General features: G+C 38.4%; 2 protein-coding genes and 1 pseudogene across 5 annotated transcripts; 1 reads left to right on the plus strand and 2 right to left on the minus strand.

The window, feature by feature from the left end:
* Nucleotides 1-688: 688 nt before the first annotated feature.
* On the minus strand, nt 689-4,097 carry LOC148700523 (uncharacterized; annotated as a pseudogene).
* Nucleotides 4,098-6,213: 2,116 nt separating this feature from the next.
* On the plus strand, nt 6,214-9,087 carry LOC103710267 (aquaporin NIP1-1-like). The gene is made up of 5 exons (XM_008795931.5): nt 6,214-6,671; nt 7,510-7,731; nt 7,855-8,052; nt 8,256-8,317; nt 8,611-9,087. The coding sequence occupies exons 1-5, from the start codon at nt 6,498-6,500 to the stop codon at nt 8,828-8,830; spliced, it is 876 nt and encodes a 291-aa protein (XP_008794153.2). The 5' UTR covers nt 6,214-6,497; the 3' UTR covers nt 8,831-9,087.
* A 2,468-nt stretch (nt 9,088-11,555) lies between these two features.
* Nucleotides 11,556-21,042, minus strand: LOC103710265 (citrate synthase, glyoxysomal-like). 4 transcript variants are annotated; one of them, XM_088709468.1, is made up of 14 exons: nt 20,538-21,042; nt 19,876-20,056; nt 19,707-19,792; nt 19,422-19,526; nt 18,622-18,684; nt 18,206-18,315; nt 17,875-17,994; nt 17,726-17,801; nt 17,312-17,385; nt 17,056-17,176; nt 16,255-16,352; nt 16,055-16,178; nt 13,562-13,685; nt 11,556-11,977 (listed from the first exon to the last, which is right to left on the minus strand). In XM_088709468.1, exons 1-14 carry the CDS (start codon nt 20,799-20,801, stop codon nt 11,973-11,975), a joined length of 1,551 nt encoding a protein of 516 aa, XP_088565594.1. In that variant the 5' UTR covers nt 20,802-21,042; the 3' UTR covers nt 11,556-11,972. The 4 variants fall into 4 exon arrangements, with proteins under 4 accessions (XP_088565594.1, XP_088565593.1, XP_008794152.2 ...); XM_088709467.1 differs by having other exon boundaries at nt 11,677-13,258; XM_008795930.5 differs by lacking the exon at nt 11,556-11,977 and having other exon boundaries at nt 13,366-13,685.
* Nucleotides 21,043-21,621: the final 579 nt, after the last annotated feature.

Consider the following 21,621-nt stretch of genomic DNA (forward strand, 5'->3'; position numbering starts at 1 on the left):
CAACTTCTGATTGAGAAACAATTCATATACTTGATACCTTATCTTATCTGGGGAATTATATGCCTGTCCGCTTACTCATAAAATCCAACAAAGGACTATGGCAAGAGATAAGCATCAAGATCATAAGCAAGGCTTGCAAGGATGTAAACGAGCCAAGTTCAGCTATGACATGAGCGACTCAAACAAATTTATAATGAGAAATTCCACCTACAATCAAACTCCATCAAGCAGCATATGTATCGGGCTGGGTAATCAGAAATCAAACAGACTATGACATGCTGCCTCATATCCTCCACTTGAAACTCTCTCCCCGAAGAAGTGCTGGGTTCTGGTCTTTGTGGGATCCAAGTTGTAGATTTCCTGGATATTATCTGTTTTCTCTTCCCTCTTTTGAGCTCCTCTTTGAGGCAGGCTTTCCTTCTTTTCCCCCTTTGCATGTAATTTCATTATCTCAATGAATTGCGATCGAGTTCTGTCCAATTTTCTTCTCAAGAATCAGTGCTCTATTCATATGTTTATCAAACAAGCCATGTGACCTTTGACTTTATACTTAAATCCTTTAGAATATTTACCTTCTAAAAGTATCCAAATTTGGTTTCGTGAAGAGAAAACCATGCATTTGATTGAGCAAATGACAGTATCACTTTGCTTAAAAGATCAGTTCTTCATTTATTTTAGCCATTATAGCTTCTTTCCTACTCATTGTTCCGGTTTGTCTGAAACGGTTTTAATGGTATACACCCCACATGCGAACCCCAAGGTCACGCTCCATCTGCTACCGTGCATCAATGCGGCCTTCTATCCTTCTCCCCTGCTCGCTCTCTCCCGTTCCAGCCGATATCCTTCTCGCCGCCCCATAAAAGCCCCTGTTTATAACTTTTCTGCTCCGCTCTCTCTCCTATCCTATTTAAACACCGCCATCCCTCCTAATCTTAATTCACTCAAAACTTGTAGAAAACCGTCTCCTACGCTTCACCTTAGGACAAAACTAATGGCCTCTTCTGCCTCATTTGGCCTGCTGTTCCTCCTCTTCCACTTGGGCGTACCCATGACAATGGGTGATATTTCTTGCATCCTGATTTCTGGACCCCTTCTGCCTTGCCTTCCCTCCTTCACATACCGGATTGTTGATAAGCCATCAGAACTCTGCTGTGCTGGTGCTGCAGTGGTTGCGGCAGGGGCTCGCTCATATCTGGGGAAGGCAGTGGTGTGCAATTGTCTTAAGAAAATAATGGAAGAGCACCCGCTGGTCACTCCTGAGAAAGCCCAGAATGTCTCTACTCAGTGCCACGTTGAGCTCCCGTTGCCCAGCACCAATGCCAACTGCAGCATCATGTGAATCACAGGTCTTTGCTTTGCTTATGATTTTTGACGTATTTGAGCATCCATGAGATTGATTGACTGGAAATTTTCACTTGCACGGTTATCGACTTCTTTCATTGACTGTCATTAATGAATTCGTTGCTCGTATTACAAGCTAGGAAAACTTGCAATAAACTAAAAGTTTCATGATGCAATCGCAATGAAAAGTTGAAGGTATAGTATTTTATGCCAGAACTATAATTGTGTGATATTATATTGTAATCGTTTGTGATTTTTGGATGGTTTATCCGTCGTTCAATATTTCTTTTGCATATCTAATCTCAAAGAATTGTCTTCCAAGGCATTAGAGAAAGAAATTCAGCAACATAAAACATAAAATACTTTTCAGTGACTGAATTAGTAGAATGATTTAAACACTATTAGTAATCATAAGAGTGGTTTTTGCATCAGTTATGACAATGGTAAATATCAAGTATATTACGCTCATCATCATTTTAGAATTTTACAGATTGAAGGGAAGAGAGAGAGAGAGAGGACAGAATCTCATTATTGTAAGTAATAGTATAAATTATTGTCCCCTATATGTTTTTATGACACAGAAGATATAGCTTTATTGGAAGATCGATCTATGTTAATTACCTATGAGACGTAACTCTGTCCTGTAGATTGAAACATCATCTCTCCAACTATTAACAAGATCTAACGACGGTATTGTTGCATGCAGGGAAAACTGAAGTACGAGTCTATCTACCTAGCTGGAGAGTGTCATTCATTGAAGCAGAAATAAAGCTTTCTGAACCTGGCAATAGCAGCCTGTTTACTATAGTCGAATTACAATAAAAAAGAGAATCATAAATGTTCATGATTCCTGTTCCAATTATATGTTGCGCTATGATAACTTGATAAAGGCCTCTCGTATCTTCTTATATATGTGATTCTGCTTTCTTAAAAACATTTTAGCCAATACTGGTAACAGATCATAAATATGACATGAAAAGATGCCGAGGTCTCTCCGTTTCTTTTGCTGTGAAGGGTGGATAGCATGCCTATGCTAAATGATGATTGGTATGTTTACAAATTTCATCGAGCAAGCTATAGGTATTCTAAGATCAAAAGTGATCAAATCATACAGAAAAAAGAAAGTAAAACTAATATCTAGAGCACGGTGAGGTTCTTGAACATTAATTAAGCATGCTTTCACCTTTGAACAATCAAATCAACTTCCAGTGCAAACTCGATACAAGCTTTACACTTATATGCAGACCCTATGTTTCTCGAATTCATTGTGACTATGAAAGGATTGTGTCACCTGATCAGCAACAAGAGTAGGAAACTTTGCACTTATATTTCACCAAATCAGCTCGCACAGCATGCAGTGAATTGTTAAAATGTTTTGCGAAAGGTACCAGACAAAGAGACTGAAGTTCCTGCCTCCTTCCATCAATTCAAATGCCACAAATGAGCCACAAGACAAATTTCACAACCGAAAGAATAAACTTAGATTAAAAATAAGATTCGTTATGTTTAAGAATCTAAGATGCAATCCCCACTATTACCACAACGAATCAATAGCCTGCATCGCCATTCTGCCTCAGACTGAATGGCGCATTCAGGAAGATCCTGAAGGCCGCACAATACCCTCCTTTGTCCAACAAAACTTAGCTGCTGCAACCTAAAAGGCCCTCTCTGATAGTAACTCGACTCTACTTCTATCCTGAAATCAATCAATCGGCCATATCTCATAAGCAAGGACCGAGCTCAGATCAGATCTGCGGTTTCTGATTCGTGCTCTCTGAGAGATGGTGCAAGATGGCATCCCGTGGATCCTCAAAGAGAGGAGCAACCTGGAAGAATGTCTGAAGCTCCCGAGAGCGGCCACCGGAACTGCATTCTCCGGCTGGAATGCGTAAGAACTCGGGTTATCATCCACACTCACCACCCGATCCTAACCCCTCCCCATCACCGACCCGACCGATCCTTCACCAACTTCCCCTCCATCTCCTTGCAGGAGTCCCTCAACGTACAGGCGGAATGATATGATCTCCCCTCTTGGATCGAGGTGATCGGGTACGAGCGACGCGTACTCCCTGTTGAGCCCTCTGGTGAGCACGACGACCTCGAAGGCCTTGGCGTCCTCTTGGAGGAGCTCGTCGACACCCGGGGCGCTTCCAAACGTAGACCTCGCCGTTGGTTCTGTGGTGGACGATGAAGTCGTACCTCTCGGAGGGGGTCGGTCTTGGCACGGGTCAGGGTCTCGTCGAGGTCCAGAATGACCATCTTTCTCCCGGGGAATGAGGACTGGGGGAGGAGTATAGGGGCGGCGGGAGGAGCGAAATCCTCGTCGGGATGCGGCTCCAGACGAGAGGGAGCGGCGGTGATGGACTTGACATGGGACGGCTTCTTACGGTGGCGGCGGGTGGATCTTGGGGTGGATTTGGAGAACTTTGTGGGCGTTTCCGACGGAACGCGGTTGCATCCTTCGCGCGAAGGAAGGATACATCTTCCTTCGCGCTGGACGACCGTTGGATCTTATACAATACAGATCTCAAAGCGCTTCGAACCGTCATTGCACGGACGATCTAAGCGCATTCTTCTTTTGCGCGTAGGAGATACCACCACGACCCGTTTTGGTCTGCACTCCTAGCTTATTAGTTGAAAGTACCATCATTTCTTTTCATTCCAAATTGATTAAAGAATGATAGAGAAAATTTTGGGGCAGCAATGGTAGGATGACCATTAACTTCCAACTTGATCGGCCAATGATATCCATCCATGTCCCGGATGATTATTATGATAGCATTCATTCTTATAGATCAAGGTGATTTCTTTAAATCCTACACAGTTCTTCCAGGGTCCTGTCCGGCTAAATTAGCTTGCATAAGTTAGAAGTAGGCTGGTTAGACTCGTAGTTTAAGCAAAAACTTGCTCTCGTTTTTTTATGGCAGGATGAAGTTTAAATATATATGTTTTGGCTTAATTATGCCATGTCACACGCGTGTTCTTGTCGACGCTCTTCTTTAGATATACTTAAATCTTTATAGAAAAAAGTGAAGGATCTAAAAATTCTTTAATATAATTCTCTTCATCTAGATCGAGTAAAATTTATCTATTTTACATAATATGATTATTGGCGTACATGGTCACATAACGCACATGATGTAAAATATAAGTTCTCTGATAAAAAATGAGGATAGTCAAAAAGGAGAAATTACTAGATGAATCCGATTTGGCCGAACATTTTAGTAGTCGCTGACCATATTACCTTCTCCTGTATTTAGGCTATTCAAGATAAAACATAGTAGTCTTGTCATTATGACTCTAGTGCAATCCTTGTTAACAAATCAAATTGCTCCCCTTACATAGAAGAGACAATTAGATTAGACTGGGTCCATGTGTAGAATTGATTCAGTAGAAGGCTAAACATGATCCATGTGACAAAAAGGACATGAAAAAAACAAACTAGATAGAGTAAAGGAAAAAATCAAATTAGATGACAAGACAATCCAACCTCCATGATTAAAAAAAAAATTGAAATGGTAAAATATGTGACTTGATCTGACATCCCACCAAGTCCATCAACAAGTGTAATTTAAATGAGCTAGCTTTGCGAACAACGATAGATGTATATACCACATTAAATAACAGTATAATTTTATACTTGTACACCCCATCCTCAACCCTCAAACAACAAAAAAAACAAATAAAATAAAAGAAAAGAAAAGGTAAAAGAGTTAGGTTTACATTAAACCGCCATAAGCTGAGCCCACGTTTTGACCATCTCGTCCTCGACAGGTTCCCCGTTACCTGGTCACGGCAGCAACTTCCATATCACCATTCATGAGATGAGTTTGCATGACCGTAGTCTTTGACTTGGTATTAGTTCAAACCTATCTTGTTTTCGGCTTAAATAAGCTTTATCGATTTGTTTATTGATGATATAATTACAGTATGACGAGATATCACGTTATCACCTCATGCTTACGTGCCGGGAAGTTGGCCGAACCATTTAGCTTTATATGATGGTTGATGGAAACGGAAAGAAATATAAATAGTCTGCTTTATATTTTATCCCTCGTGCCTGCTCCATACAATTCTTTTTCCTTTAAATCCTATTAGTTAGCAGCCCAAACGGCAAATCAGTCTCATTATTAAGATGCCATATGTTTAGGTTTTAAAGATTAATGCTTGAGGGCAGGGTAATTCGTAGTGATTATATATAGAACATTTTCTCTTCTCTCTCTTACTCTATCAGTTCATAGGCATGCCGTGATTTTGGATAAATCCGGATACGGATAATCTTAGCTAGCCAAGCTACCATTCTTTGAAAATTCTAAACCCGTAATAACGTATCCTCTAAAAACAAATTTCGAATGAATAGATCGTTAATTTATTTATTACCAAAGATTAGGATCAGTATATATAGCGTGTTATATTTCTACCTTTATACGATATGACCGTTCAATATTGTTAAAACAAGCATTTCTCTGGTCGCATACACGTTCTTACGAGCCCAAAGTAACCCTCAGTGTTGCCAAACACTCGCACGTGCTGGGTTCTGCGACTCGTTCTGCACGTGTTTTGGTCCAAGAGTTGGTGTAAGATGTACCTGGAGATTTTACAAATATATTTTTTAATTAAATATATGTTTTAGCTGAAAAATTAAACTAAAGCATGGTACATGCAATGCACGGCATCGCGAATGGGAAAAGAGGGAAAGACTTCGTAAGCCTATCGATCCACATGGGGATTGTTATATAAAGTATCAATTTTTTGGGTATCACCCCTCCCCATTCCGTTCACTTCCTCTGCTGTCCAATACCAGCTTTTGGCCTTCACGCCTTCCAAATAATTCCTCCATTAGAACCGATATTCCCTCGCTCCATCACTGCTATCCATTCCTTCGGCCAAGAATACCGTGAGATAGTGGTCAACACAGTGTGAAGAAAACGAATATAAAAAAAAGTTCATTAAAGAATAAAGCCAAGCCAGAGTTCTACCGGGTCTTCTCCTCCTCCTCCCCTGGCTGGGTCTCCATCTGCCGATAAATACAAGCCCAAGTCGATAAATACAAGCCCAAGTCGAAGTCTTCTTCTTTGTCCTTGCAGTTGCTCTGTCCATCTCTTGGTCTGGTGTGTGTGTGTGTGAGAGAGAGAGAGAGAGAAAGAGATAGAGAGATGGGAGGGAATGGAGAGAATTCGGATGCTAATGGGATGCAGGAGAGGTATATGGAGGAGGGAACCGCTGGGTTTCCGAGAGAAGAAGAGCGTGCTATTCCAGATCATGGCTATGGGAATTCTACTACCATCGAACGCTGTGGCTTTAGTCTCTATATTCCTTTCCTCCAAAAGGTGAGACTTCTTCTCCTATATTTTGTAATTGCATTCATTTTTTCCTTTATTCTCATGTGCTCACTTTAGAGATGGATTTAATAAGTACCGTAAAATAGAGTTTCTTTGTGTGTGTTTGAGATCTCTATTTCCAATACATCTATGTATTGTCGTGATCTCTGTCTCTATTTAGTGAAAATATATCGTGCTTCGAAGGCGTTTGCGGGTTCGACCATTCTTACTTTCAATCGTTGATCAAACTGGATGTGATTCCAAAACGTACGCATCATCATTTATTAAAAGCACCAGCATACGTGCACGCCAACTGCACGTCTAATAATTCTTACTTAACAATTGTTTTTTTTTTTGAAAAAAAAATTTAATAGCAATCTGTTTGGTTGGACTTTTATTTGCATGTTTTCTTAAAGAAGAAAACAGAAGGCTTTCCAAACGTAGAGACAAAATCTAGTTCCTTTTCTGATGTAAGGGGTTGGACCGTCTCCTAGCTAGGTTTCACTCGCGAATACTATTATGTTCCTTTTCTGATGCAAGGGGTTGGACCGTTTCTTTTTTCCATTTCATTATCCTCCATCAGCAGAAACAGGAACATATATAACAGTATTCGCGAGTGAAACCTAGTTGGTGAATCTTCTCACGAGATTTGATGGTGGCATTTTGAAGCTATGGTTGTAGGTAGTTGGCCAACTCCTTGATCACCTGTGAAGCAATTCCATTGGTTTTTCGTGCAGACGATTTATCAGCCATCTCGCCATACTGTTATATTTTATTGTGATGGACAAGATTCAAACAACTTTAATAGAGATGGTGATTGCTTTTTTTTCACTCAAATTATGTGCAGATAATTGCTGAAGTGTTTGGGACCTACTTTTTGATATTTGCCGGGTGTGGCTCGGTGACAGTTAATCTAAGCAAGGGCACTGTTACATTCCCTGGCATAAGCATTGTGTGGGGGATGGTGGTCATGGTTATGGTCTACTCGATCGGCCACATCTCCGGAGCTCATTTCAATCCCGCCGTCACCATTGCCTTCGCTACCTGTCGAAGGTTTCCATGGAATCAGGTGTTTGATTTGATTGAACTCTAGTCCATAGGTCGAACAATCTCAGCTTGATTGAGAAAATTCCATGCTTTCTATATGACCACTCTTATCTCAAGCTATCCCTTCAACCTTACGTTCATGTAGGTGCCGGCATATATATTTGCTCAAGTGTTGGGATCGACCCTTGCAAGTGGTACGCTGCGGTTGCTGTTCGGAGGAAAACGTGAACTCTTTGCAGGAACCATTCCGGCTGGCTCAGATGTACAGTCGCTGGTGCTTGAGTTCATCATCTCCTTCTACCTCATGTTTGTGATATCTGGTGTGGCCACTGACAAAAGAGCGGTGAGACAAACAGCTCTGAAAATATAATATAAACAAGTATCGAATCACTCACTGGATAAAAACTTGCGGCTTTTGATTCTGTCAGCCAATTCGCCTTCAATTTCGAAATCAAATGGCCACAAGTTTCTTCAAAGGGTTTTTTTTAGGTTTATCTGTTGGTGAAAAGTTCATGGTGATCTTATTTGACCGTTTCCATTGTCCAGATTGGAGAATTGGCAGGGCTAGCAGTTGGAGCTACTGTCCTCCTAAATGTGCTTTTCGCCGGGTATATATTCAAACATCATTAATCAAATCTACAATGAAATGTTCATACATGCATACATACATACGCACAAACATATACACATATATACTTTTATATGCATATACATGTACCTATGCATACATAGATACGTACGTACATATATATTGAATTGCTCGATATAGCATGTTTAGGTCATAATCCTTGGCTTGAAATGTTCAAATCCCTCTGTGGTTCGAAGTCGAGCACATCATACATGCTTTTCATGAGAAAGCCAACGTAGCATGAATTATAAGCCTGGTTAATTTTTGTGACAGCCCTATATCAGGAGCATCGATGAACCCGGCGAGGAGCCTAGGGCCGGCGATCGTGGCCAACCGATATGAGAGTATATGGGTGTACATCGTTGGTCCAATCTGTGGGGCAGTGACAGGGGCATGGGCGTACAACCTCATCCGCTTCACCAACAAGCCCTTGCGTGAGATCACCAGGAGTATCTTATTCCCTAAAAGCTTGAGCAGGAACAACTCCAGATAAAGAGCATATAGTTCTATGCAGTCCATTATTGCTGTAACCCTCTCATTTTCCTTCTTCCATGGATATATACAGAAAGAGAGCTCTCACTGGTAGCGTGTGATGCAAGTTGGTCCATGGAAGAAGACTTGTATTTGTCATTATATTTTTTCCTTATTTATTTATTTATTTTGAAGATTATGTTTTCTTAAATTTATTTCGCTTTCTGCGCGTAGATCTCTGCTTGAGTTTGGAACAATTCTCATATTCCTTGCAAGCCATATTCTATGAGAGAGCACTTCTTAATGTAATGTTGAATGCTCCTGAACTACTGAGAAGATCATCTGTATAAATATTGTAGGTGGGTGTGCTTAGGTTAGCTATCTGATAACCAGCAAACTTAAAATCTTATAGACTAAGAGTCTAAAAATGCAAAATAATCAGGGACAGACATTTTACCGCTTATAAGGTTGCGTCCTCTTATTTTTTTAAGATGATGTGAACTCGATGAGGGTGAAATTGTTGGAATTGATGGAACCGCCAAGTAGACAAACAAGATCTAAGGTTTCCTCGCCAAACTTTTTGAACAAGTGAAAGGAGAGGTTAGTTGGCTAGCTTGTTGGCAGATACTTAGCAAATACTTTTTTTTTCGAGCAAATTGTTAGCAGATAGCCATGAAAATTCTACAGAACGATTCTTCTTTGGAATATCCTCGGATCCTTTATCTTTTTTTTTAAATGTATTTTTCTTTTTAAAAGATGAGGCGTAATCTTTGCATTGATAACTCTATGGAAATAATAAAGGTAGCATTTAATAGCAAGGAGGTTGAACATGCTTGGCAGAATCAGGAGGGAAAGGAGACTCTGTTGAGCTTAACTATATTTGACTTTGTAAAATGACTTGAGAATGTAGGATAAATAGGAGTAAGTGAAATTCCACTATTTTTAACGTTATTTTACTTATTTCGAATATTACCCAAGCTTGTCGGCCAAGGCTATCGACTCATTAGATAAATTAGTGTAGCATGCGTGACCCAGAACATCTAAGAGCATCACAGACTTAATATTGCCTCAAACTTCTGTAGCCTAAGCGGCCATAGTCCCTCTAAGAAGCTGACCGCGTTTGCAATACTCCTTAGTACTTTGGAACTCCGGGACCGGCTTTGGGCGGATGCCCTACTGGGGTGGTAGGGGGCGCCGCCGCCGCGGCAGCAGGTGCCCGACAGAGCCCGAGCGGGGTGGTGGAAAAGGGCGCGGACCGGCGATGAGCGCAACACAGGTCCCACGCGAGCCAAGGGCCTTGCTGCCTCAGCATGCCAGGGCCGGAAGGCTCCATGTGCCGGGAAGCGGCGTCTGGCGTCGTGCGGTTGCGGCCGTGTCAGCATGTGAGCTGTGAAATTGCTGAGGAAAATTAGAGAGTTGGAGTATTGGATTTGGATATGGAAGAAATAGTCTTTTTGGGCCTTCTGGCTAAGATCAAGTAGGAGATCTCACATACTTTTTTTTGGCGGGGCATGTGTATCGCAATTGGGAGAATCCAGCTCTTAAACTATGCCAAGCCCGCATCCCACCCATGTTGCATGTGAGAGATAATATCCAAACTGTCAATGACTTTTGGTAGCTGCTCTACCAAAAATTTCAGGGCTCATCCAAAGTGGATTTGAATATAATTAAGAGGTTTCTAAGATATATTGTTCCAACCTAATAATCCCATGAATACCTCCTCTTACTCCTTGGCTTACCTAGACAGTTCCGGTTCAAAACATAAAATAATATAGATGATCTCAAATGTGTTATTTTAAAGCCTTTATCGATACTAATAATTTTTTTGAAGAATACACCATAAAATTTTTCTCTGAAGAATTTAATTGCAATAATGTCATGATATAGAATCTGGATTGCAATTAGGTAGACCCTCAAGTGTTCGAAAGAAATTTTTCTTTTGTAAAAATGCCGTCCAAATGCGCCAATTAAACGGAGTAGTCTTTTTGAGTCATGACGGCATTCCCAATGGTGAGTTTCTCTTTAATTTTTTAAGATTTTTTTAAGATACTTTTCACCTTTTCTTCCTCCTCCAGGCAAAATCAAATTTCCAACTCGAAAAAAAAAGGCAATTAGAGGACTAGTCCTCTAAATTTCTCATGCAAAATATGTAACGCACGCATTTCGTAAGGGCCAGTTTGGCATTTATTTTTGCTTTTGTATTTTTGTTCTCTACAAATTAATGGAATACCTCAATAGAGGTTAATGTTGAGGATAGCATTTGCATTAAACTTCTACTATTTCTTAATTTTATTTTCACTCCTATTGCAAACAAAGCATCGAATATTTTACAAATAATTTCCAAAAAAAAAAGATTTCACCATACAAGTTGTTTAATCTAGTTAATTTTACTTCTTAAATATTTGAAAATAAAAGCAATACCAAAAAAAAGCTCTCAATATTCAGTCTGAGTTTAGGTTTAGACAAAGCAAACACTTCAATTTTATGCCTTTAAGTGAGTGGTTGAATGATAAGATGGATGTTTTTGGCAAAAATTTTACGAAAGGAAAACCATGAACAATGAGTAAAAGGAATTTTTGTTCTTTTAATTAGGAATGCCTCCACGAGGACAAGTGCCCGACTGTATTAATATATACACGCATAACTAAATCTCACGAAAACATAAAAGTAGAGAAGAAATATTACTCTTAAGGTTGCAGTGCCAAGAACCCCCATCACTGATGGAAGAGACTCATAATCACTTTCACTTTACAAAGGTCAAAGTAATAACCGCTACGTATAATAGATATTTCTCAACAGTTTGTGTCCTTATCATTCACATACAGAAGGCCTTGCACCCAAAAAGAAGGGGGGAGAAAACCAGAAAAGAGAGATGAACCACAAATTTTACCACTAAGGTCAGGCTGATACAGCCCCAAAAATTTTCCATGTCAGTATGACATTGCAAAATAGGGAAGTAATTGGTTATAAACAAGCTACAGTAATTTACAGCATCCAATTTGACTCACATGAACTACATGCATATCATCATTCTCTGAGCCAGGGATTTCTGGTGTTGCAGTGGGGTTCACTTTATCCCCATCCAACTAGAAGATTGTATGAGTTTTCTAGCTGCAGTCAAGCCTTCACAACATATATTCTGATTATATGGCCTCTCAAACTTGTCATCCTAGAAAAACATGGATTTTATGTGATTCCAAGGGCAATCAACTTTCAGGAAGTAAATAAGCAAATGAAGACATAAATGTCAAAAAATAATACAATGCATCAGGTCTGAAAGAACAGTGATATACAATTTCACTAATTCTGAAATAAGTGATTGACAGGAATAATAATACAGTTCTCCAAGAGAAGTTTCTCTTGGCTAGTGCCAAAGGTAAAGTATGTATCTCCTGTATACAACTAATTCGTATATTGTGATCCTGTGCTATCAGATTAAAACAGAAGGAAAAAAAAAAAAAGCAAAAAGATTGTTTCCCTTGCTTCAATTTGAATTTTCTTTTTACCCCCCCTCTTAAAAACTCTGCTTCCATCTGTGTTGAACTTCTCTAAAATCTTTACTATTGCTCAAGTTTTTATTTATTCAATTAATTTATTTATCAAAGCAGAAAAACTTTTGCTATCCCAATATTTGATCTCTTTTTACTTTCAGTGTTAAGCGTGGATTATTTGATTTCGTCTGCACATAGATTTCCTCCCACCAACAACTAAAAGGAGTCATTTTTAGATACATTGATAAAATTTTGCATCTAAAAATATTGACGAAGAAAATATATTAATCATTTAGTTAAAGCTGTCTCCATGACCCACTCTGACTGGGCAGTGAGACTCTAAAAATATCCAGCGAGCTTACCACATGGTATTAATTTTCTTATCCTTACTTCCAGAACAATCAATATTATTATTTGTTGATAAATTTGTATTTTTACTTATTTTATATTTTTTCTTATTTGTCAATATATTTGCACGTTTTCTTATTTATTCAATATTTATTGATATATTTGCATATTTTCTTATTTTATATATCATTATTATCAACATATTCTTATGCTTCGTTATTTTGTATCTTTGTATAAATTATCAAAGGATTTTATAATTATTCTATTATTAGATGAATTTCCAAAGCAAAAAATCAATTAATAGTTTCAAGCCTTTAATTTTTTTCTAATTTCTCCCTGCGACACAAGGGTAATTCCCTAATATCCATCTACACAACTATAAAGGAGAGAGAAAGCAGGAGTGGAGGAGAGATTGTCACCTTTTTATCTCAAAAAAAAAAAAAAGAAGAGAAAATTCCACATCATCCCCCTACTTATTATTTCTCTCATCCCCAATCCCCTCTCGAGAAAATTCCCTCTTCCTAATCTGTACTCATATATTTCTATCATCTCCTAATTCCACATCAAGTCCCACCATTTCCTGGAAAGTGTAGAAACAACATCTGCAAGATCTGCACGAGTCCAATATAAAAGATATAAATCTATTTCAATCCCAAAGAATGCAAATCATAAAAAGGAACTCAAAAAGGGAAAGAGAGTGCAGTTTACATCTACGACATCACAAAAACTGAACATGTTTATTAATATTCATTCTGATAACATTATTCTGAGCTCGTGATGACCAAGAACAATTGCTCGGTGTCTCAGGCTACAACACAGCTTCAGCCCTAGCATTATAATGCTACTACAGTAAAAAGGATTGCCTGCTTGCTTTTATTAAAGCATTTGCTGCAAGTCAGGGCTAAGTTACAAACCAGACCCAGCCAGCCGCCGCTTTGTTGCATTTGAAACTGCCACCTGACCAAGCTTGTCAGCCTCATTTGACATCAATCGCTCTCTGACAGGTGTATAATGCCGAAGCCATACACCAGTATACACCTAGAAGATCAAATAGGGAAGAAATAAGATATAGAGACAAAGTGCATTCATTTCATATACCAACATAATTTATATTTAGTAAGACTAAATGCTTACATGGTTGCTAGGTTCTGGACAAAGATAGACAAACATTCAGGGAAAAGGAAACCTCATAAATTGCAGTACAAACAGATTACGACAAGCATGGGCTTCCCAAATGTCTACGTATAGCATTTCCGATATTCAAGATTGCTTTCTGATTGGAAAGGGGAAGAGGGGAGGGAGATTTAAGCTAAACTCCTCTCTGTTACTTCAGCAGCACAACCAAAGTTTTACATAACCACCATTATAACATTGTAATGGCTGTTATATTGTTGCTATGTTATAACATATATACGACCAAATAATCAGCAACTCTTAATTATCCCACTAATTATCCATAAATTTTTCATGATATTCAAGACTTTTATTGCCAGGTGTTTTTGAGGAAAGTTTTTTTTCCCCCGCCTGGGCATTGCAGATGGGACATATCCATAGATACTTACCAAATTAAACTGAAAATTTCTGAAAATTCAAGATGAAGGCGGCAGACATGAAACCAAATTAATGGATTCAATGTTATATGGTCTATGAACGGAACTATCCTGAACTGGGGAAAAAAAGAGGGAGACAAGGTGAGATGACAAGATGTGTGTTGAAGACTGAAGAGTTCCGAACCCTACTAGATATCAGTAAAACAACAGAGTGGCAGATTATCATTCTAGATCTTTGTAGTTCGAGTCAACAATTTTCACCATTCCTTATCGCAGAATGTTAGCAACTTTTTAAAATGTTAGCATGTTAATATGGTTCCATTTTATTAACTGCACCACCAAATATCAGTTTTCCCTTCCAAAAAATGGTCCACAATATTCCACCAATTGAACCATCATTTTCTACAACTATGAATTAATGCATCTCTCTATGGAGTAGTCTTAAAGAATAGAGAGTAGTCTAATCTTCGTTCTAGATTTTTGATCAAACATACGTCTCCACAACCAATGTAGAAGGCATGCTACAAACATCAATTTGCACAATACTTACTTCACACCTATTTATTTTCATTTTAAATCAAAAAAAAAAAGAGAAATCCATCTATTTTGTGATCAGTAATAGTTATTCTTATGAACATCAAGCTTCATTTCATTATGGTCACTCTTTTGAAAAAATATCACGTCATTGCTCCAGAACTCCCTTCCCTTGGTGTCATCTGAAATACATCTAATACATCTTTCAGCAGTTACTGTTCTATCAGTTCCAAAAGGTTTTACTAGTTCAAAGTCACAAATAAAGATCCTCAAAGATTGCACACCTTCAGTCATGGGTAAATGCATCAGTAGTTTAGATAACCTTAAAACTTTTCCTTAACAGAAGTCTACAATAAATAGTGTAATGCAGCCTCCATGTGCCTTTCCCTTTCATGCATTTCAAGATTGTTTCCTGCTTATCACACTCCATCTGTAACATTCCAGTATGATAAATAATTGCAAATTGAAACTACTACCATGCCCTTCTTATCATTTGAGATTGTCTGTTAGAAATTTAAACCTAGGATACACCCGTCAAACTTCATACAGAGTTTTCTTTTTTCTTATGCCACCTTGCATAGTTGACTATATCCAAACCCATCATTCACTGTTCGTGACCAAGGAAATATGACTGGTTAATTTGACTCAGCCCTTGCCAATATCATCACTGCTGCATCACATTCATCTTTATGCTAAAGAAACTGGAAACTGAAACACTGATGTTTTTGGCTCAAGTCCACCATTTAATCATGACAGGGGAACTGGAAAATCAGTAAATTTATGTATCTTGACACAGTTAAATAAAGTCAGTCAGCTTACAGTTGAAAAATTGCATTATTTCAACAAGTAGAAAAAATTCAATGAGCATGCTAAATGCTATCAGTCATGACGAGCAACATTGACACACTTGATATGCCAATTTTTCTTGCTTTAGCAAGGAAAAGAGACTACTTGGATTTCAACTCCTTGATACAGTGATTTTGATCCTCAAACAAGCATACAGAGAGAAATGAAATGTTGAAAAGAATAAGAATCTGGTTAAGTTTACAACTAGCCTGGCATTAAAAAGTTGATTTACGTAATAAATGACGATATGAGGGAATACTGGGAAATGATACAAAAGGTTGAAGAATTCATCTCAATATTTTCCAAGAGAGTTTAATATCAGATAATAATAAAATTGACCCAAACATATGGCTAAAGTGTGCATCAATGTTCCATCTTCTTCACATCAAGACACATGATCTGATGGAATTTCAATCTTAATGCTACAAAAGGAAAACCACTTGATTATCATGACTTTTATCTGTATTATATACTGACCTGCTGTGGTCTCATGATCTTCGTATCAGGATCATCAAGTGATTCTCGCCAGTGTGCCAAGTAGCCGGCCATACGAGGGATAGCAAACAGAACAGGAAAGAACTCTGTTGGAAATCCCATAGCCCTGATAAGGTAATAGCATGTAATTAATTCTTGATGCAACACTGGAAGAAAAAGTAAATCAAATCTGCTGAATATACCTGTAGATTAGGCCTGAGTAAAAATCAACATTAGGATAAAGCTTCCTCTTAACAAAATACTCATCTGACAGCGCAGCTTTCTCTAACTCAACAGCTACCTATGAACATGCTCACATTTTTAAGAAGTTATAAAAATAAAATAGAAAATAATGCAGTGAACTTTGTACAGAAAGACCCGTATTCAGTTCGTTTTAATTAATATTTGGTTGGTATCGATCATAAAAAACTTTGTATTCTAGGTCCAAACATGTATAATGATTAAAAGAAGTCAAAAGTTAAAATCATACATATAGCAAAGAAGACGTCCTGCTAAAAATTTACTACATACATCTGATTAATCTCCTATCTCCAGCTTACCGTATACTTGATAGTGCATAACAAATTGATCTCAAAACTTGTCAATCAAAAAAAAAAAAAGAAAGGGCTTTCCCACCTCATTTTCATGCCATTCTATATTTTTGCAACCAGTATAAAGAGAAACTCGGGTGATAAAAATTTATTTCTACATAATTACTTGGATTCCAATAAATCCTGCATGTATAGCCCATGAGCAACGTACAGGCAGCTGGGATGGTAATTACAGCTGAACCATGCTAACACTTTATTGCGCAATTAAGAAAAGGTTGAAAACTAAGTTCTAAGTTCAGCACAAGCGAACTACAATGTTGCAAAACATAGTTTTGTTGGTTGACCTTTCCAAATTTCAATACAAATTTTTTCAATACTATCTTGAATATCATCTGAAAAGAAGAAAATGAAGATTGGAATATATTGCTTAATGTAGAGAATAAAATTTAAAACCTCAATTAGAGGATCACGTCCAACAATTGAGAAGACTTCCTCTGCCAATTTGCGAATGACCTTAGCACGGGGGTCATAATTTTTGTACACACGATGTCCAAAACCTGACATCTTCTGCTTCCTACACATTCATGCAGTTGAAATAGAAACAAACAAATCAAAATTACTCAAAAAATCAAAATTAGATATTTAATGCATGATATGTGCATAAACAACAACAACTGATTCTTTTAAGAAGAAGCAGAAACATGGTTACCTGTTCTTCACACCCTCTATAAACTGTGGAATATTTTCAACTTTTCCGATTTCATTTAGCATTTTAAGAACAGCCTGGAATTCGCAAGAAAAACGGTGTCTGTCAGGTCAGATGTTCCATTCACCTTTTGTGGTTCTAAGTTTAACATGGGCCTGCGTCAACAAATTATAAAGGCTGCTCACAAGAAGATGACCTAAAACTGAGCTTCTTAGCTCATTTAAGCTTGAAACAAAAATGAATTTCTTTACACAGATGTGCAAGAAAGAACATGAAGTATATCATATGGTGCAGCACACTTGATTTGCAATCTAGAGGTTGTTGCCTATGCCAGCAGAAGTTTATTGGATTTTCTGAGCATGATCAATGATGCCAGATCAAAATAATAATATAAAAATTCATGAATTTATGTCATACCTCATTTGCCCCACCATGAAGTGGACCATACAAAGCTCCTACAGCTCCAGCAAGAGCAGTAAAGACATCCACACCACTACAAAAGTAATACCAGAAATATGATGCAACCACCCCAACCTTTTAACAATTTTGGAGTTCAGAGTAAATACCTGGAAGCAAGATGCCTAGCAGCAGCTGTGGAGCAGTTCATTTCATGTTCAGCATGCAGGATGAAAAGAATATCAAGAACCCGAGCAAGTCGAGGGTTAGGATTATATGATCTGTTACCCCTGCAATATAGTAGAAAAAATGTGAACTACGGAGATAGTGGGTTTCATGTGTATCCGCTTGTTCTACTAAAGCATAAATTGAAGAACTTCATTGATACAAGCAAAAGGTTTCTTTTGTTATTTTACTAATGCTTAAAGTAAATTTAAAATGTAAACATAATGCAATAATGATTCTCAGAAATGGGAACCAAAAAGGTGTTCTTAAACTTACAATGAGTCCAACATGTACAAGAAGTTCTCTGAATACGAAAGACTGCTGGAAGGAAGAACAGGAGGCCTTCCTGCCATCCGTAAATAGGCAGCAGCTGCAATTGTTGGTGCCTGCAGATACGAGATTATTTATCATGAGTAGGTAGACATTCTCAATTCTATCAAGGCTAAAATCACATATCTACAAATATCTGCAAAAAAGCAACAATCATTAATCTGCAAAAATCACATATCAAGGCTAAATAGGCTATGTGACTGCATGATCAAGCTTGCAAAGGTTAATCCTATGAGAATGACAAATCTGCAAGGATTTTATTTGTATCCTCTTAAAAATCAAGACCAACACAAGATTGATATTTAAACTTTCAAAAAGAAAAGAAAAACATCCTCAGGATACAAGGAGAATATAGGACATACCTTTCCAAGTATCCTTGCAATTTGCTTGTCCCTTACTTGCTTTGACCGATAAAGATCTTGGCCCTACACAAACCAAAAGGATGCGTGGATGAGATCTATGTAGGAATACATTCTAGCTGCATGAGTGAACAAAGGAACGAATGAATGACAACAGTATGCCAGAATTTAAACTTCTGCATGAGTTTAAGACAACTACTAAAACCATTCTCAAGTGTTGATGAACAACGACAAGGTCTGGAGACTAAAAGTGCCAGTGTACAGTGCAATATTTGCAGAAGGGAGAGGGAGGGGAGACTGTTGCCAACAGGAAATTACTATTATCCTTTTTAAGATCTGTATTTTGAAATGATTACATATGTGCATGCATATTTGTGTGTAAGAAAAACGTCAGCAAAGCATACAACCTGACTTTTAGGTTGTCATCCAGATATAGATTTTTCACATATTATGGATGCTTCTTACGGTGACAGTACAGGTCTGTATGTTGTTTGCCACCAAAAAAGTCAAGTTACATATTTCTTTAGCACTTGCGATGAAAGAAACACAAATAGATTCCACAGGGTGCACTAAAAATTGAAAGAACTTGTACTGTTCCAGACAAAATATTACCGTCAACAAAGCAAATATAAATTTTGAAGAAAAATGTGCATTTACAAAGCTCAGAAATAACCACCTTTTCTTGACACCCTCCCAGAAAACGATCTATTCAAGAATAAATATGGATTTCTTTCTGTTCAAGAAAAACTATAGATTTCGATGTATTTTGATTCGCCTCAACGTGTTAATGTTAGAAAGCTTACTCTAAGAGCAGGGTTTGCATCTGGATGGAAGACAGAAAGTGCACTCATTGCGCTGACAAGTACTCCCATTGGGTGTGCATCATGAGGCATTGACTGTATAATATCCTACAGAAAGAGAAAATCAAAAGCTGTGCAGTTATTGTTATAATTAAACTGGGAAAAAAAATTAATTTCTGCTTATACTTCTTTTATCAATAGAAGAAAATGTATATGAATAAGAAAAATAACTCGTAGTGATACATGTAATTTTTTGTAGTGAAATAAAAATAGGAACCAAGGACAAACCAGAATGCCCTGAGGAACAGCAGAATGCTGAGAAACTGTAAACTCCCAGTCTACCAACTGGCTTTGAGAAGGCAAGTTCCCATACACTACAAAAAGGAAACAGGTTAGGTGTTTGCATCCATAAGACCATTTAATTATCTAGAAAAAATGGTCAGCGGACGAGGCTCACTTAAGAGATAAGCCACTTCTAGAAATGTGCTGCTTTCAGCTAACTCCTCGATCGGGTAGCCTCTGTAGCGAAGAATCCCTTCTTCTCCATCAATATAACAGATGGATGAACGGACTGGAGCGGTGTTGAGATAACCTGGATCATAGAGTTTGAGCCCCTTGTCGTATTTACCTGCCATAATCTGTCCCACCTACAACCGTTATCTTCTCAAATTTAAAGCGCCTACTATTTGAGCCAACAATTACAGCAGCAACTAGAAGAGTTTGGAAAAATAGATCAGAGGCTTGTATGGTTGGAAACAAATCCAACTAAACAACTACAGACAATTAAAAATTATCTGGGAAAAAAAAACAAGATTATGACTTTATTTTTCGATTCTCAACCGAAAAAGGATAATTTAGTACCATAAATAGTGATTTCCCCTACCATAAAAAAAAAAATCCCTTTTGTCGTGTTTCAATAACACTACATCAAGAAAATAACTCGTTCCCATTGACAAACAGATAAAGAAAATAAAGGAAAAAAATGATCAGGAAGTAATACTTCAGAACGGTATCCAAATTAGCGTCACAGTAATTAAATCAATTTCTATTTAAGAACCAAAAACTGGAATAATAAAAATTAAAACTTCACATATAATAACCGTTAAAACATGTCCACACCTTCTTGAAATCGGTAGCTCTGACGGTTCCTTCTTCGGAAACCTTGATTTCATACTTCTTCCCCGTTCTCCCATCGGTCACCGTCAACGAACCGCCGAGATTCGTCGGAGGCCGCTCGATATCCTGGGCGGAGACGGGCGATCTCTCCAGAACCGGCGGGATACAGCCACCGACAACGGCGGAGGAGGCGCCGGTGGCGAGGTGAGCAGAGAGGACGACCAGGCGTCTGCAAGCTAGAGACGAGGAATCCAGTACGCCTTCCATTATCCGCAGGAGAGATCAAAACCCTAACACTAGCTGAATTCTTTGAAGGAGGAGGGGTTCGGAGCGAGAGGGGACGAGGAGAGGCGGTTCCGTGCGGAGACAAAGCGAGGCGTCACGAAAGCACGCTTTTATAGGAAAAAGAAAAATAAAAATCCAAGCCCAAATTAAATTTCTAGGCCTAAAGCATTATCTGTTCGCTTCGTCCATATGCGTCGCGCTGACGCAGTTTGTGGACGGGCGTGATGTCTTTGGGTTGAAAAAATGGATCTTTATGCGCATTCCACTGCTCATCAGAACTCGTGACTTCCTAAATTATTGCCTGTACTGCATTCGCCACGTGGCAGTGCGCGCAGCCAACGATCTTGATGCACCTTACCATAAAAACCAACGATCGTGATTGGTTGTATGTGCAAGCTGGTGTAATACAGTGAAGACAATAATTACCTCGAGAAGAGAGGTTTGGATGGGGATTGGGTTGTAAGTACGGAGCCCGCCTCAGAGATATGGGTGCTCAAATGTAAGAAGTATTCTAGTGAGACACGCAACAAGGGTAAGCAACTTGCAAGATCCAGTGTATCGCAGGCATGCATATTAGGACAAAGCGGGGCCCAATTATCGCAAAGCAAGGGAGTTCTGTGTGTTTCCAGCCACATCCTGCCGAGTGTGCAAACAAAACCTGCCAAATTATAAACATAGCTGAACTTGGTTTCCAAGATTCAATTTGTATCAGTTTTTTTTAATTCAATTTAATGTTAGTTTGAGAAAATTTTGGAACCAAAAAATCTATGTTTAATTTCAATTTAAATTTTTGAAAAACCAA

This window comes from Phoenix dactylifera, chromosome 12 (genome assembly GCF_051530095.1).
Source record: "Phoenix dactylifera cultivar Ajwa chromosome 12, Ajwa_hap1_PhDact_Kaust_v1.1, whole genome shotgun sequence".
Taxonomy (NCBI): domain Eukaryota; kingdom Viridiplantae; phylum Streptophyta; class Magnoliopsida; order Arecales; family Arecaceae; genus Phoenix; species Phoenix dactylifera.

What these genes read in the sequence shown, in the direction of transcription:
- LOC103710265 (XM_088709467.1), bottom strand. Translation starts at nt 20,801, where the DNA reads ATGGAAGGCGTACTGGATTCCTCGTCTCTAGCTTGCAGACGCCTGGTC. An exon ending in ATGCAAACCCTGCTCTTAGA is followed by an intron (nt 18,685 to 19,421) that starts GTAAGCTTTCTA and finishes TGGTTTGTGTAG; the next exon opens with GGCCAAGATCTTTATCGGTC. An exon ending in GCGGCGGCTGGCTGGGTCTG is followed by an intron (nt 13,259 to 13,561) that starts GTTTGTAACTTA and finishes GGACTCGTGCAG; the next exon opens with ATCTTGCAGATGTTGTTTCT.
- LOC103710267 (XM_008795931.5), top strand. Translation starts at nt 6,498, where the DNA reads ATGGGAGGGAATGGAGAGAATTCGGATGCTAATGGGATGCAGGAGAGG. An exon ending in ATATTCCTTTCCTCCAAAAG is followed by an intron (nt 6,672 to 7,509) that starts GTGAGACTTCTT and finishes AATTATGTGCAG; the next exon opens with ATAATTGCTGAAGTGTTTGG. An exon ending in TGGCCACTGACAAAAGAGCG is followed by an intron (nt 8,053 to 8,255) that starts GTGAGACAAACA and finishes TCCATTGTCCAG; the next exon opens with ATTGGAGAATTGGCAGGGCT.